The sequence below is a fragment of the Gracilinanus agilis genome, chromosome 4, assembly GCF_016433145.1.
Source record: "Gracilinanus agilis isolate LMUSP501 chromosome 4, AgileGrace, whole genome shotgun sequence".
Classification (NCBI taxonomy): Eukaryota; Metazoa; Chordata; class Mammalia; order Didelphimorphia; family Didelphidae; genus Gracilinanus; species Gracilinanus agilis.
The window spans coordinates 308,356,886-308,374,874 of NC_058133.1; the positions used below are offsets into that span (position 1 = coordinate 308,356,886).

Here is a 17,989-nt window from a genome sequence, read left to right on the forward strand (position 1 = left end):
GGACTGTGCAACCATTATGGAAAGCAATTGGAATTATGCTTTAAAAAGTGACTAAAATATCCACAAACTTTGCCCCAAAGATCCCACAGCTAGGAATATTTCCAAAGTTGATCTAAGAAAGATCTCACTAATACCAAAATAATGATAGCAACATTTTTATGGTAGGAAAGAATTAAAACAAATGTCCATCAATTGGGAAATGACTAGATAAGTTATAGATGAACATAAGGAAATATTAGTGTTACTTTCTGGACAATAGTAATAGCAATCATTATATTATTATTATATTGTAATTTAAGATTTGCAAATTGCTTTTAATGTTATAACTTAGTTGATGGGTAGTTAAACAAAAGATGTGAATAAAAATTTAGTACCAGTATAAGGCATTAGACAAAAATAAGTGGCAACTTAGCTTGGGGATATAATTACTGCTCACAGCTGAGTTGTGCCAAAATAACAAAAAATTATAGTATTAATACTATGTACAAATAAAAAAACATTTAAGTGCTTATTATAGATACAAATTTGAAGGCAAAAATGCAAAAGTGATGACAATCCCTAACCTCAAAGAGTTTACAATATAATAGAGAAAGACAATAAAAATAAGAAAATAATAGGCAACAAGGAGTATTGTGGTTTCAAAACTTACAAGGATCATGAGTGGTGCCAAATTAAAACAGGTTGGTACACCCTTTTCAGATGGAACAGCAATATTGATTTGATTACAGGTCTAGAACTAGAAAGAGGAAATGAAGGAGAACAAGAGCTAAAAGAGTTAAATACTCCAGGGCCTGAGCCTTGAGTGTAAAGGGCTATACCAAACTATAGGGGATATTATAAAACAGTGATGGGAAACCTTTAAGAGATGGGAGTGCCAGGCCCTATCCCTACCCCACTTCCCAGACCAAGAGCCATGCCCATGCTCCCCCACCCCCACCCCAGAGAAATCATTCTGTGCCCCTCACCACACTGAATGCCTTGCGGCATGCCCCTGCTTCCCCTTACTACACCCAGGGAAGGTAGGAAGTACTCCCATTGGACTGGTGGGCAGGGAGGTGGGTGATATAATCAGGCTTGGGGAGAGGGAGAGGCCAGGGACACAAGCACTTTGCTCCCCTCTAGTTAAGTAAGCTATGATCCCCTCGAGCCTAGGAAGAAAAGCGAAAAAGGCCCAGATTATAGGAAAACCCCTTCCTTATTTATAGGAAAATATAACCCTCAGGTTAGATGACATCATCCTGACACATTCACCCCATCACATTCCAGCCTTCCTGAAGGCGGTATCCTCCAAATTAACCTTTTTAGCAAATGGTCAAGGGTTGAAGTCAGGTTTTAATCTGGATGCAGGACTGATTGCTACCTCTGACAAGCCACTATTATGTTTTCCAGAGCTTCTAGCCCACCTGTTTTCACTCAGGTAGACACCCCTTTGAATGCAAATTGAACAGGCTAATAAGAAGTGAGGGGAAGAAGAATGCAAATTACTGCCAAGTTTACTTGTGAAAGAACCTGGGCAAGGGAACTGTAGAACAGCAAAGATACTCTTAGCCTAGTCTCGGGTTCATAAAAATTATTCCTAAATCACTAGACTACAGTTTTGAACATTTTTAATGTACAAACTCAAAAGACACATCCCAAAAGCCCAAAAATACTTTGTATAGTGTTATGTTCACATCCTGGGAAATGATGGATGCCACCTTTGAATGACAGGGGAGGCAGTTGAAAGGCATAGAATGTTTCCAGATGCCGTGAGCCGGGGCAAATGTTGGTTGGCCTGGCAGTATAAATAACCCTGACAGCCATTTGGAGGGGTCTTTGGTCTTTGGGGTTTTTGATCCTTTAGATCTTTAGGTCTCTGAATCTTCCTAGCTCTTTAGGTCTCTGGGTTCCTGGGTGGTGAAGGGAGGCTGGGAGGTCTATGAAGAAGAGGGTAGGAAAAATCTGAATACATTTCCTGAAGACTGTGAGAGCTAGTACATCACCAAACACTGATAGTGAAAGGCTGAGAGAATAACATCATCAACACAGCTGTATCAACAGCAGTTCCTATTCTCTGGCTTGGCTGTGGCCAGGCTGGGCCAGAAGGGTAGTAGAGAACAAAGCTCCAGCTTTTACTAGATCGATAGCCTCCAGCCCTGATTGTCAACTAGTTACAGATATTAGATTGACAGGGTCTCCAATCCCCATTCCTTATCCTGTTTATCCTTTCCCTGATTATAGATTATAGATAAAGAAAGTTTAACAAGTACCTTCCTGCGTGGTCTTTATATCATGACCCTTGGAGAGGGAGCTAATGCAGTCAGATACCAAACGTGATCCAAGGCAAATCAAAAGCCCTATAATAATTTATCCAACCCCAGGTGGGACTTGAAAGGGTTACCCATCCACCTAACCTTTCAGGGTCCTCCCTGGGCAACTGTTAGAGAAAAGGGGAAATTATAACAACCATCAAGGGTGATCCGGGTTGGTGTCCCTCCATCATCTGCAACTAGGGAGAATACATAGATACATTCACATCACTGTATACCTATATCTCCCTAGGACCCTTTTGTTATAACAAAATATAAGACACTGGTTGCTTCTGACAGTGAAAACCTAAGTTGTTTCTGTCTCACTCAGGCCAAAGAAATTAAGAAGAAATTGGAAACATTAGCCCAGTGTTTGACTAAACCCAAGAACAATTTCCTGGGCAAAGGACTTGCATTCTGCCAAGAACTACTGGGAAAACTAAAAAGAAGTTTGGCAGAAATTACATTTAATCTATACATTTTATATACATTGTATAACTTATACAATATACTACAATAAATCCAAAATGTATATTTCACCTTCCCCTACTGTAGAAAAATAGATAAATAATAAGGTAATGGATAATGGAGATACCAGGGATGTTATAATAAGTCCAAATGATTGTGGGTACACACATACTGGGTTGTTGGAGAGACTAGACCAGGTTGGGAGACCAGAGTAGCTAAGCTGCTCCTAACTGACAAAGGGACTGTTGACCAACTGCCACCCCTGGGCCAGAGGCTTTGAATCCAACAGACAAGGTAAAGGTTATAACAAGTTTAATTATGTTAACTAAAAGGTGGGATAGGGATGTCTACTCTAAAACCTTAAAACCTAATGACAAAAACCACAGGGAAAGAGGAGGATTTTCCTACTCTAATCTAAAGATCTATGCAGGCAGGGCAGTAATGGAGTCTCTGGGTGACCGCATCAGACCTGGACCTGCCAGGCTTGAGCAGCACAGCTAAGGGCTGATGTAGCTTTGGGGTTCTCACTGTAATCCACCAATGATCTCTGGATGCCAAGAGCCAAGGTGATCTCAGGTACCAAGTTGAGAGAGTGTGCTTGAGACACTGTCTACCAGATCCCAAACTTGTCCTCTTCCCTTGGAACTGCACTGTAGATCTTGTCCTCTTTGCTAGATGCCACCACCACACAGGATCCCAGGGAAAATCAGGATGCAGGGTGTCCTTTACTCTGAGATCTCCCAGGGCTAAGCACAGTTTGTGCTAACCCCTAATGGAGTCCCTCTCAGAGCACAAGTCACTTCTTACTGCTCCTTCATTCCATCTTGGAATTCCCAGCTCCAGCTCCTTCCTGCTAGATACACCTTAATTCTTAATTACTAACTAATCTAATCTTCCTCACAACACTACCTATAAAAAACTGCTGTAAAATCAGAGAAACTGTCAAGCAGAAAAAACAGTTGCATTAAAACTAATAAGAAAAGTCTAATCTTCAAGAAAATGAATTGAACATGAAGGATTGGGTCTGGATCTATTATTTCACTGATAAAAGGAACTCACAAGCGAGCAATACTCCACAACAAATGCTAGCCAACATCTTCTCTGAATCGACAACCCACAAGAGTGGGGCATCGGTTTTCTTGTTGCTGTTGAGTTGTTTCAGTCCTCTCCAACTTTTCTGAGGTTTTCTTGGCCAAGAGACAGATGTGTTTTGCCATTTCCATTTCCAGTTCATTTTACAGATAAGGAACTGTGGCAGAGTTAAATGACTTACCCAGGATCACACAGCTAGTAAGAGTCTGAGGCCAGATCTGAACTGAGGAAGATGAGTCTTCCTGACTATAGGCCCAGCCCTCTATCCACTGTGACACTAACTGATCATTCTACCCAAATTAATTTACCTATTTAGTGCCATACCTATCAAACTACCAAAAAACTTTTTTTTACTGAATTAGAAAAAACTAAAACAAAGTTCATTTGGAAGAACAAAAGACCAAGAATATCAAAGGAAATAATGAAAAAAAATTAAGGAAGGTGGCCTAGCAGTACCAGATCTTAAACTGTACTACAAAGCAGTAGTCATCAAAACAATATGGTACTGGTGAAGAGATAGAAAGGAAGATCAGTGGAACAGACTAGTAAGCAATCTCAGCAAGACAGTTTTCGATAAACCCAAAGAACCCAGCTTTTGGGACAAAAATCCGATATTTGACAAAAACTGCTGGGAAAATTGGAAAACAATATGGGAGAGATTGGGCCTAAATCAACATTTCACACTCTATATCAAGATAAACTCAGAATGGTTAAATGACTTGGATATAAAGTAGGAAACTATAGGTAAATTGGGTGAGCACAGAATTGTATACTTGTCAGTTCTATGTGAAGGGAAAGATTTTAAAACCAAGCAAGAGTTAGAAAAAAATCACAAAATGTAAAATAAATAATTCTGACTACATTAAACTAAAAAGTTTTTGTACAGACAAAACCAATGCTACCAAAATTAGAAGAGCAACAACTGGGAAAAATATTTATAACAAAAAACTCAGAAAAAAGTCTAATTACTCAAATATACAAGGAGCTAAATCAATTATACAAAAAAATCAAGCCATTCCCCAATTGATAAATGGGCAAGGGACATGAATAGGCAATTCTCAGATAAAGAAATCAAAACTATGAATATGCACATGAGAAAGTATTCTAAATCTCTAATAATTAGAGAAATGCAAATCAAAACAACTCTGAGGTATCACCTCACACCTAGCAGATCAGCTAAAATGACAACAAGGGAGAGTAATGAATGTTGGAGGAGATGTGGCAAAATTGGGACATTAATGCATTGCTGGTGGAGTTGTGAACTGATCCAACCACTTTGGATGGCAATTTGGAACTATGCTCAAAGGCCTTTAAAAGACTATCTGCCTTTTGATCCAGCCATAGCACAGCTTGGATTATACTCCAAAGAGATAATAAGGAAAAAGACTTCTACAAAAATATTTATAGCCATGCTCTTTGTGGTGGCAAAAAATTGGAAAATGAGAGAATGTCCTTCGATTGGGGAATGGCTGAACAAATTGTGGTATCTTTTGGTAATGGAATACTATTGTGCTCAAAGGAATAAAGAACTGGAGGAATTCCATGTGAACTGGAATGACCTCCAGGAATTGATGCAGAGTGAAAGGAGCAGATCCAGGAGAACATTGTACAGAGACTGATATACTGTGGTACAATCTAACATAACAGATTTCTCTACTAGCAGCAATGTAAGGATCCAGAGCAAGGCTGAGGGACTTATGAGAAAGAAAACTAGCCACATTCATAGGAAGAACTGTGGGAGGAGAAAAACAGAAGAAAAACAACTGCTTGAACACGGAGGCTGTTGGGGATATTATTGAGGATGTAGACACTAAATGATAACTCTAGTCCACCTATCAATAATATGGAATTAGATCTTGATCAATGATACATGTAAAACCCAGTGGAATTGTGTGTCGGCTAAGGGGGTTTAGGGGGATTTGGGGGAGAGGGAAAGAACATGAAATATGTAACTAGGGGACAATATTCAAAATAAAAAAAAACCATCTCTTTATTCCTTAATCCCTTATAATGTCTTATGTCACTCTATTAAAACTTCTCTCTTTAAATCCTACTTGCCATCTACACATAATCAGACAGCAAGCATTTAATAAATATTAACTAAGTACCAGGCTCAGTGTTTGCTTGTTAATGTAATTAAAGTAGAAAGAAAAGCCCTTAAGACTATATTCAAATGGGAGAAGATAACCCATAAAAGGAAGCAGAAGAAGTGGGGAGGTGCCACTAAGACACAAAGGTACAAGGTAGAAGTTCTAAGTTCAGCCTATAGAAAAATGAGATATGGCTGGCCTGAATATCTCTTTAAATGGAAATTCTGGAAGGAATCATTCAATCAGAGAGAACAGCTTCAGGGCTGAAGGATATTTCCAATTTAAATTCCATGAGGCTTCAGCACTATTCAAGTTCATGCCTTTCTCCATTACTTTTCTTCTCCTTTCTTCTGCTCAATCACTCTCAATTGTGTCCAACTCTAGGCCCATTTGGGGTTTCTTATCAAATATCCTGCAGCAGTTTGCCATTTCCTTCTCCAACTCATTTTACAGATGAGGAAACTGAGACAAACATGGTTAAGTGACTTTTTTAGGGTTACATAGCTAGAAAGTTGTCTGCAGCTAGATTTTGAACTCATTAAAATGAGTCTTCCTGACTCCAGCCTGGGTATTCTACCCACCAAACCATCTAGCTGTCTCTCAGGCCCAGTATCTGCCCAGTGGCTCATGGCTCCTTCAACATTCCATCCAGGGCAACTGACAGGTTTGCCTTAAGCCAATATGGCAATGCTAAAATCCCATATTACAAGCTTCAAATTGAGAATGCTTTATTTCACTCATATACTCAAATCTGATCTCCACTATTATCTCCACTGAAGTATTTGGCTATTCTATCTCACAATGATCAATAATACTTTTCTAAATTCCTATTGTACTTACTATCATAAATTTTAACATTTATTGTATAACTGCTTCATGTGTGTATTTTGTTTGTTGAGCTAACCTATAAAGACATGCTTTTCATCTGTCTTTTTGCTTATTTTCACATTGAGTTGTCACTTCTTCCTGCTATCAGTGTGCAGGCAACTAACAGCTCCACCCCACTACCACATACACTTTCTAATTTTCTATTGTCTAAGAAAAAAAGATGAATTTGTTGAAATTGCTTTTAAAATAAAAACTAGTTCTAAGGTCTCTCCTATAAATATAATTATTTAGTTCACTGTTCCACATATTTGAGAATATAGGATAAGTGATATGTTATTATATGCACACAAATAATCCTCATGTATAAACAGGAAATAAATGAATGGGAAATATATATATATATGTGTGTGTGTAGACACACACACACACACACATATGTGTAGAGAGAGGGTGAGACACCAGCTGCTTTCTTGGAGGATTGAGCAAAAACTTGGCTCCCTTTAGTTACTTTTTGTTGTCTTCCCCTATTAGCTTAGGAGCTCCCTGAGACTCTTTGTCTTATTTTTATTCTCAATGCCTGGCACATAGTAAGCACTTAATAAATGTTTATCATATCATAATGTTTGTTGTACATGTATGAATCTTTGGAAACTTAACTGACACTATTAAAAATTAGTATTTATCACAACACTCAAGTACTTTTCATCATATGACAGGCAATAGGCAAGATTATTCCAATGATCAAAAAGTTACTGTCCAACTGCTTCATTTTCACTATGATTCAAGCAAGAAGTACAGAATCACAAAATTCTAGAACTAAAAGGAACCATGGAGCTAATTTAATTCCACGCTCTCATGTTAAAGACAAGGAAACCCAAACCCAAGGAGGTAAGTGACTTGAACAAGGTCTCATTGCTACTTAGTACCAAAACAAAAAATCAAACCCCTAAATTCACTGTTCAAAGCTTTACCTACCATATTTCCCTCCTTATCTACTTCATTTTCTTTTTAAAATTTTACTACAATTTGCAATATAAGCAAGAGGTATTTTAAACCAAGACCTATCAAATATGTAAGTATAGAAAATTAAGAACAATTCAAAATAATAACCAAGTCAAATTTTTCTCCAAAAGAATATTTAATAAGAAATTCATACTCCAATTAAAAGGGAGTGAAGGCATGGAGAGGAAGAGAAATATTTTGAATGGCATTTATATAGAACTTTGCAAATTTTAAGGTGTTTTACTAGGATTCCACTGGTATAAGGAAGTCCTGATAAGGAAATTTCTTAAACAATGGAGAAAGTCTCAGAGAGCTGTTGGGGTTAAATGACTTCTCCAGGGTCACAAAGCCAGTGGGAATCAGAAGTGAAATTTGAAACCAGATCCTCCTGGCTATGTGGTTAGCTACCTCACATAAATCTTAGAGACTTTTTTATAGCCAAGGAAAATATTCAAAGTTGTTAAATAATTTGCCCAAGGTTACATGCCTACCAAGTGTCAGAGGTGGCTTGGGGCCCAAAAAAATGATGATGAATACTAGCATTGTTCATACAAGAGATAATACTTACCCAACCAAAAGAAGAAGTGCACAAATGACAGCAAATACCAAAGAATACTTGAAGGCCGTTTTAATTTGCTGGATATAGTAAAGGAACAATGTAAAATTTAAGAGTCATTTTTTAAAAAAGTTAATTTTTTTCTGTCATAAAAATCTATAAAATGATTATATCAAAAGTACATTTATTTTCAAAATGGACAGTTTTCATTTTCAGGGTTTAAAGATTCAGTAATTTTTTTAACTGGAATGTGTCACCTTAAGTATATTTCTGCAAACTGTACTGTCTAATTTTAAATCTTTGTTGGACAATTAGACTTTAATATGAACTATAATCCCTAGTTTCCCATCTTTCAATGCTCTACCAATAAAGAGGGCTTATTTTATTTTATTTTATGTTATTTTATTTTTTTAAAACCCATACCTTACAGAAGGTATTGTGTATTGGAATCAATACTGTGTATTGGTTCCAAGGCAAAAGAGTGGTAAGAGCTAAGCAATGGGGGTTAAGTGACTTGCCCAGAGTCATATAGCTAAGAAGTATCTGAGGCCAGATTTGAACCCAGGACCTCCTGTCTCTGGGCCTGACTCTCAACCCACTGAGCCACCTAGCTGCCCCCAAGAGGACTATTTTAGTAAATTCTCAAGGATCCATCATCTTTCTCCTAAAAACAAGAAAAATTCACAAATTTTCTCCTTTCCTCTCCCTACTTTTTGAATGGGAAAAAAAAATACCCACACAACTTAAAATGAGATGCAAAGTAGAAAATTAAATCTTTTCATTGAGGTTATGAAATAACTATATTCCAAATTTTGTCAAACACTAATAATTAAGTTAATGACATTTAGAGTATGTAAACTTTGTAACTATAAAACAAATTAAGCCAGTTAGCATTATCTACCACACAAATCTTAACAAAAGTATAGGTGAGAAAGCAATAAAATAATTCTTGAAAATTTTAAGTTTTTACTTTTATAAAAGTTAAAGAAATTGGATTGCAGATGGGAAAAGAGCAAAAGAAAACCAGTCTATCTTTTTCTCTCTCATTCTCAGGCTCTTGATACTTTTCATTTGGTGGAGAGGGCAATGAATAAGAAAGAATACCATCCATATTCTAATTCTTAGGTAATTTTTCTTAAGCTAAAAAGTCTAAATAAAATAAGGATACTTACAGTACATCTACTAGTATCATCTTCGTCCTTTCCTTCAAAATAGAAGTAAACAAATGGTATCCACAAAAACACACTGAACAATATTACCGAGTATAAAGCTGTGAACAAATAGAAAAGGCTCAATGACCTTATGGAAAAGTGTACTAATAATTTAATTATGCAGCATAATAGGTTATATTAAAATAGATAACATCTACTACAACAAATTTTACAGCCATCTCCATTACAGTATTTCTCACCCTTATAACCATAAACACACACACACACTAACTTCTCTTTTTTCCCTACTTCTGATAGAATCATATATCTAAAGCTAAAAGAACCTAAAGCCCATTTAGTACAACCCCCTCTTTAAAGGGTGACTTCCCCAGTCCACAAGCAATGACTGTCAAAGGTAGGATTTGAACCCAGGCATTATGTCTCCATGAGTTGATCTTTCCCTTCCTATTCTTCCATTTCTCTTTAATCCTCCCTTAATCTTGGCCCTATCTCCTTAACCTTTCATTATAATTAAATGACTTTAACTATATTAGTTAATAAACCTAAATAACAGAATATATTATTTAAATTCATTCCATGAAATTTCACAACTAATACAAAAGAAATTATAATTTTACCTCAATATCTACATTTTACATTCTAAAGATACATTTTATACTCTAAGGCTACGTGTTACATTCTAAAAGATAATAATTAGGTAAATAGAAAAATGAAAAAAGTGGTTTAGATTTAGGGAAATTATTTCTTCCTGTTTTGACTAAGATATGTACATACTAAGTATCAACAGTATAGAATAAATAGTTCTAATGAAGCTTCACAAAATCAACTATATTTACCCAGATTTCCACAATAAAAGTTAGATGGATGTGCTCATATATTAGAAATCAGAGGACAACTTGTACAATGAGAAGAGCTACAAAAATTCACCAACTTCATGTTATTTTTACTTCAGCATACTTTTACAACTTTGAGAATTTCTCATTAACCTCCTTCTTCCAATCATCAGTATCCATAAGTTTATCAAACAAGTACTATGTTAATAAGTGCTGGGAATTTTTTATAAAAGGCAAAAATACTATGTCTCCCATTCTAATAGAGAAGACAACAGGGAAACAACTATGTACAAACAAATTATATGCGAGATAAACCTGAGATAATCAATAGAGGGAAGGCATTCATAGACTAGAAACCAGGAAAGGTAAAAGGCAGAATGTGAGTTGAATCTTGAATAAAACCAAGGAAACACCCAAGATAAGGAGGAAAATAATCCCAAGCATGATTGGAAAGTCAGTACAAAGACTCAGAACTCAGAAAAAGTACTGCATATGCCATATGAGGAACAGCAAAAAGACCAAGGTGACTGGATTACAGAGTATGCAGAAAAGAGTAAAGTATTAGAAGACTAAAAGTAGAAAGAAAAGTTAGAAGACAACTAAAATGTAAAAAGGGTTCAGTTTTGAAGGTTCAAAACAAGGATTTTGTATAAATGAAATGGAAAGGTAAAGGTGATATAGTCAGGCCTGTGCTTCAGAAAGATTGCTTTGGCAGCTGAGTTGGATGGACTAGAATGGAGAAAGACTTCAGTCAAGGAAATAAACCAGGAGGTTCTTGAATCTTATATCTCCAGGTATGACATGAAAAGGGTCAGTATCAGGAGCAATGGCTATGTGCAAGGGTTGCACATGAGAGAGGTTTAGAGGTAGAAGCAATAAAATTGAGCAACAAATTAGATATGGGAAGTGAGCAATGAAGAGGAGTGCATGATGATAACTAAATTGTGCATGATGATAACTAAATTGTTAGTCTGGATAACTAGGAAGAGAGGTGGTGCCCTTGACAGTAAGAGAGATGTTTGGAAGATAGGAGAATTATAAAATAAAGATTGTAGTTTACTTTTAGACATGTTCACTTCAAGATGTCACAAAGATTTGATTCAGGATGTCCAAAAGATAGTTGGTGATGTAAGACTGGAGGTCAGAAGATAGGTTATATCTGGTTAAATAGGGGACAGCTAGGTAGCTTAGTGGATTGAGAGTCAGGCCCAGAGATGGGAAGTCTTGGCTTCAAATCTAGCCCCAGACACTTCCTAGCTATGTGACCCTGGGCAAGTCACTTAACCCCCACTGCCTAGCCCTTACCACTCTTCTGCCTTGGAATAACAGAAGGTCAGAGTTTAAAAAAAAAAAAAAGATCTGGTTAAATAAATGAGAATCATTTCCAGAGATGATAATTTAATTCAGAGGAGCTAATGGGATCATAATATAGTACAGAAAGAGGAGAGGACCAAGGACAGAATATGGAGAACATCCATGGTTAGTAAGCAGGACCTAGATGAAGATTTAACAACGGAAACCACAGGAACTCATGTATCTGAGGATCATTTAACTTAATAACTCCTGAAAAGAGAGAAAAATAAATGAAGATTTTTTAGAAACATGCTTTAGATCTTTATATCTTTAGAACTACAATTTGCCAGTAGATACTGCCATCTATCTTTTATGACAGTATTTTCCAGCCTAGAAAAATCTATAAACATAAGCCTCAATTTTATAACTCCAAAGTGTCAAATACGAGTTTTATTCATAACAAAGGAGACTAGATTTCACATGAAAAGAGTCATTTAGGATTGTGTGGTGTTAAGTGTTAAGATTTAAGCGGGTTTTTTTCTTCCTTTGGAGATATTAGTAAATAAAAATAGAGCATTTTAGGCTAGTTTGAAATGCTATGAGTAGACTATTAATGTATTATTTCATAAACTGTATTAAAATTACTATTATATAGAGCTGGACGTTCTACAATCCTGATCATTTAAAAATTTTTAATTCTAATAATTTTTGATGTTATTTAATTTAACCTCAAGGGTTCAATGGTTACAAATGTAGAAAGGTTTACAAACTTAAGAACTATTCAAATTCCACGTACATGGAATATATCTGCATAAAAACTATTCCCTTAAAACATGAGTTCTTAATGTAGGGGTCCAAAGATAGGTTTCTGGAAAGTCCACGAATATGAATAAGAATAAATTACATCTGTGCTTTTTTATTATCCTCTAAATGAAATTTAGCATTTCCTTCAGTTATTTAAAAATATTCTGAGAAGGGGGCCAGGAACTTCTGGAGTTTATAGCACAAAAGGCTAAGAATGCCAGCCTTAGAGAAGAAAAAAAGAGATGAAACAATTAGCATTAGCACTCCAACTAGAGGTGTCCCACAGGATTCCATTCTGGGCCCACTTCTCTTTTCTCTCTTTAATACTTAGTAATTTGTCTCTTGTCTTTTTTTTATTCCTAGTGCTTAAGACAGGGCCTGGCACATAGTGCCTAATAAATGTTTACTGATGTGATATTACTAGGTCATATTATATGCACAGTTTAGTAGCTTTCTGGACATAGTATCGAAATGCTTTTTTGTGATAGATAAATCTAATGGAATACTACTGAAATATAAGAAATAACAAAAGAGATGTCAGTAAAGATCCTGAGTATTATGAAATGGTATAGAGACATTAAGCAGAACTAGAACAAGTTACACAGGACAATGTTATAAAGAAAAACATCTTTTAAAGACTAAGGAATTCTTATCAAAGCAATAACCAACCATGTCCCCAAATGATCTATGATGAAATGCACTAACTACTTCTTGATGAAAGAGGTGATGAGATAGAAATGCTGAAAGATATATATTTTTGGAAATGTCAAATATTTGAATTAATTTCATTAATGTTGCTTATTTGTTGCAAGCATCTTTTTTTTTCTTTTCAGTTTTTTAGTCTGGAGGAAGGAGTGTGAGGGGGAGAAAAGGAACAATAGCAATGCTATTGCCTCAAAAAAAGGCAGAGCAACAGAAAGAGGTTCAGAAGGAAGCTTCAACAGGGCAGTTTTGAAAACAACATTTATAATGTATTATAAACTCTTTAAAAAAGGTATGAAATAGAAATTCAAGATTTCACACAAAAATCTATTTTTGTCCTACTATATACAAAAATACTCTTTTTTTGTGTGTTAAGTTCAGAATTTTAACACAAAAATTTTTTTTGAAAACAAAAATCTAATCAAGTACTAAAAGTTCTTTAAAATTTAAACACTTCATGAAGTAACTGATTTAATAAAGGGAATAAATTACTTCATACTTTTTCTATCAGTTTCCCACTGTACTGCAGTCAACTTTAAAAGATATGTGTAGAACTTGGTAGTACTTACATAAAGGAGAACATTTATAGTTGCTGTTATAAAAAGGGGGATAATATATGAGGCTTCTGAAAGGTTGTGGTCTGGATTGGTTTTGGTGGGAGAGAAAAACCACACTCCCACCCACAGGCCTCTGTGTAGGTGCTGCTGGCAGAAAGGCTGTGCCTCTCCCCACATGACAGGCTTTGCCAAACTGAGCCTGTTAAGCTGTCCCCTTTTTAACAGTGCCCAGGCAGGGAACCACTGAGAAGTTGTATGTGTAGTTAACTTCTCTAGTTCCTCAACCTGGGGTTGGAATAATTATTGATAGGGGCTATTGGTGCACTGATCGAATAACACTGTTGGATCTGACTGTGTGATTGATTCCCCTTCCCAAGGGCTATGGATATAATCACCACTCAGGAAAGATACTTGGAAACAAAACAATATATTTAAGTCTAGTTAGATGGGGTTAGGAACAAGGATAAGGATGGAGGATTTTGGGAACTTTATTGCTAATAGTCTAGGTTAATGATCAAGCCCTGGAGATTGCTAGATAAGGTAGAGGCTGGAGGTTCTTCACCCTCACACTAACTCTGGCCTACCTTGGCCAAAGCCAAGCCAAAGATTAGGGAAGGCTATTGATGATCTTTGAATGACAGTATCACTGTTCTCGCTCAGCTCTATTGACAATGATAGTGATTGCTCTGTAGCTCTCTCAGTAAGGCAAGTTGGGTTGCAGGTATAGGCCTACCCTTCTGCTCACTATCTCCCACCTCCCAAGTTCTGCTCCAGACTGAGCCAACTTGTGCTGTGCCTGGTGAGTAGTTATAGGGTTGGCTCCAACTGACTTTTGCCCTGGCTCATGGCATCTGGGTACATTCCAAGGTGTTCAACTGCCGGTCTTGCCACTCAAAGTGGTGTCCATCTTGTCCCAGAAATTCAATATAACATTGCTCAAAGTAACTAATAACTAATATCTATACTAATACAAACAGCTCTTGACTCCTGTTATTATATACAGCTTCTTCTACTCCATATTGGTTTGATGCTGCTCTTCAGTTTCTTCAGCTACACCCCAAACCATAATTTAAGAATTGAGAGAAAAGTAAGAAGAATAAGTTATACAGAAGAAAACCAGTCAGGACTTCAAAAAGAAAAGCACTGCAGTGACATAATGGGATGAAGAACATTATGGAAGGAAGAAGCCCTGCCTCTGCTATTCCACCTAGACTTCTAGTTTCTACCATTGAATTATTATGATGGATAAAAGCTTATTACAGCCCCCTGATATTCTTGTCATGTCACCCCAAGCATGATGAATGAATTTTCCTAGTTTCAACCACCATCCCTGTAATTTCACCCTCCCCTGTGTGAAGAGTGAATCAAACTTTCTTTGTCTATCAATTACCAACTTTTAAATTAATCATTCAAGAACTTAAGTACCCTTACCAGTCATTAAGTAGGAGAGTTCACAAGTTACTTGCCAAAGACAACTCCAGAGGCCACTGACCATCCCTTGGGCAGTACTAAGTAAATTGAAAAACTGCATTTGGTTCCCATAAAGTAAGAGGAAGGGACAGGAAGTGATGTGGAAGAAGGACTACAAAAAGTCCTGAATTTCCTATCAAGAAGTTCTTTGGCTTGGATCTTCTCCTTGGGACTGATCCTGAGACTTCACTTTTTGGAGTTCTCCCTGGATTCTGTGTCAGTGAGCTGGGTGAGTAACTGGCCTTCATTTCTAGGCTTCTGGAGAGATTGGTTCTGGAGAGGCCTTCCTTTCCTGGAGGATGCTGCATTGGTAGAACCCTTGCTGAAGACACCACGGGACTTCTGGTTAAGGATTACTGGAAAATCTACCTGGGGGCAAGGGACATGGTGAAGCCCTGCTAGGACTGAGCCCCGACCGACCAGAACAATGTTTAGGGTGATAGGCTAGATAATTCTCTACCTTCTTCTTAACATTTTCCCACTTTCACTCTTTCTACCTCTTTGTAAATAAAGCTACCAAAAGTCATTTTTGATTTAAAGTTATAATATCTTTAAATCGATGACCACATTACTATAGAATTTTCATATTTAGCATAAAATCTACATTTTAAATTCTTATGTAAGGGAGTGGTGGCCAGACATAAGTAATGTGGTATATATATAATCTACAAGAGAGATACAATGTCTCTTTTTTTATTTGTATCCCCAATACTTAGCATAGTAAAATAATAAAAGTTTAATAAATGAGATTTTTTTTCACTTGTGAAGCTGAAAAGTAACCATTTTAGACCTAATTTAGAAGCTATAATAATAGAGTGAGGGTAAGGTCATAGGTATCACCTCCTAACAGAGCTGGTATGTTCTCCTCTTTTCTGTGGGCATAGATTCAACAGTTGAAAGGGAATTAATGAGATCTCAGAGAGAGTAAAAAAATTAGGTCCTAGAGAGCTGGGAATTCAATATTGTCCAACAGTGAGTTTTACAGATAGAAAAAGAAGAGAAATAAGTGATAGAAGAGGAAGAAAATAAAGCTACTATAGTGCCACAGAAGTCTAGAAATGGAATTTTAAAAAAAAGAAAGGCAACCAAATATCAAATCCTTTCACCATCCTTAAAATAGTCACCCAGATCATAATCAAATCAAATTGATCATAAGTTTCTATAGAGTAATAGTAATGATGGTATTTATTTGGAGATTTTAGTTTTGCAAAGGAATAATCCTGCAAGGTAGATACAGAAAGTATTATCACGCATTTTACTTAGGAACTAAAGTTTAGTTTGGTGATTATTAAATGTTCAGGGACTTGTAGAATGTAAGCTCCCTATGGGCAAAGGCCAAGTTCCATTTTACTTTTGTCTTCCTAATGCTGAGCACAATCCCTTGTGTGCTTTATATCTGATAAATGATTTAAGTTGAGCTAGTCTATATTTAATAAATTTGTATTTATTTTTTATTTTAAACATTTATTAATATTCATTTTTAACATGGTTACATGATTCATGCTCCCACTTTCCCCTTCACCACCTGCACTCCCCCCACCCATGGCCGATGCACATTTCCACTGGTTTTAACATGTGTCATTGAGCAAGAACTATTTACAAATTGTTGATAGTTGCATTGGTGTGGTAGTTTCGAGTCTACATCCCCAATCCTCAACCCATGTGTTCAAGCAGTTGTTTTTCTTATATGTTTCCTCTCCTGCAGTTCTTCCTCTGAATGTGGGTAGTGTTCTTTACCATAAATCCCTCAGAGCAGTCTTGTGTCATTGCATTGCTGCTGGTACAGAAGTCCATTGCATTCAATTTTACCATAGTATATCAGTCTCTGTGTACAGTGTTCTTCTGGCTCTGCTCCTTTCACTCTGCATCAGTTCCTGGAGGTCTTTCTAGTTCACACGGAATTCCTCCAGTTTATTATTCCTTTTAGCACAGCAGTATTCCATCACCAGAATATACCACAATTTGTTCAGCCATTCCCCAATTGAAGGACATATTGTCCTTTTCCAGTTTTTTTCCACCACAAAAAGCACGGCTATAAATATTTTCGTACAAGTCTGTTTATTTATGATCTCTTTCAGGTACAAACCCAACAATGGTATGGCTGGATCAAAGGGCAGGAATTCTTTTATAGCCCTTTGAGCATAGCTCCAAATTGCCAGCCAGAAAGGTTGGATCAGTTCACAACTCCACCAGCAATGCATTAATGTCCCAATTTTGCCACATCCCCTCCAGCATTCATTACTCTCCCCTTCTTTCATTTTAGCCAATCTGCTAGATGTGAGGTAATACCTCAGAGTTGTTTTGATTTGCATTTCTCTAATTATTAGAGATTTAGAACACTTTCTCATGTGTTTATTGATACTTTTGATTTCTTTACCTGAAAATTGCCTATTCATGTCTCTTGCCCATTTTTCAATTGGGGAATGGCTTGATTTTTTATACAATTGCTTTAACTCCTTGTATATTTGAGTAATTAGTCCCCTGTTAGAGTTTTTTCTTATAAAGATTTTTTCCCAATTTGTTGTTTCCCTTCTGATTTTGACTACATTGTTTTTGTTTGTACTAAAGCTTTTTAGCTTAATATAATCAAAACCATTTAATTTACATTTTGTAATTTTCTCTAACTCTTGCTTGGTTTTAAAATCTTTCCTTTCCCAGAGATCTGACAGGTATAATATTTTGTGTTCACTTAACTTATTTATAGTTTCCCTCTTTATATTCAAGTCATTCACCCATTCTGAATTTATCTTGGTGTAGGGTGTGAGATGTTGATCTAAACCTAATCTCTCCCATATTGTTTTCCAAATTTCCCAGCATTTTTTGTCAAATAGTGG

The 17,989-nt window shown here is 36.4% G+C and overlaps 1 protein-coding gene across 1 annotated transcript in view; it reads right to left on the reverse strand.

Annotated features, from left to right (window-relative positions):
* Positions 1-17,989, reverse strand: part of LMBRD1 (LMBR1 domain containing 1) — a 210,764-nt gene that overhangs the window by 151,148 nt on the left and 41,627 nt on the right. Inside the window, exons 4-5 of the mRNA XM_044676019.1 lie at positions 9,497-9,594; positions 8,337-8,404 (exon numbers count right to left, since the gene is read on the reverse strand). Of these exons, the coding sequence (XP_044531954.1) occupies positions 8,337-8,404; positions 9,497-9,594 (166 nt within the window). The remainder of the gene's footprint in view (positions 1-8,336; positions 8,405-9,496; positions 9,595-17,989) is intronic.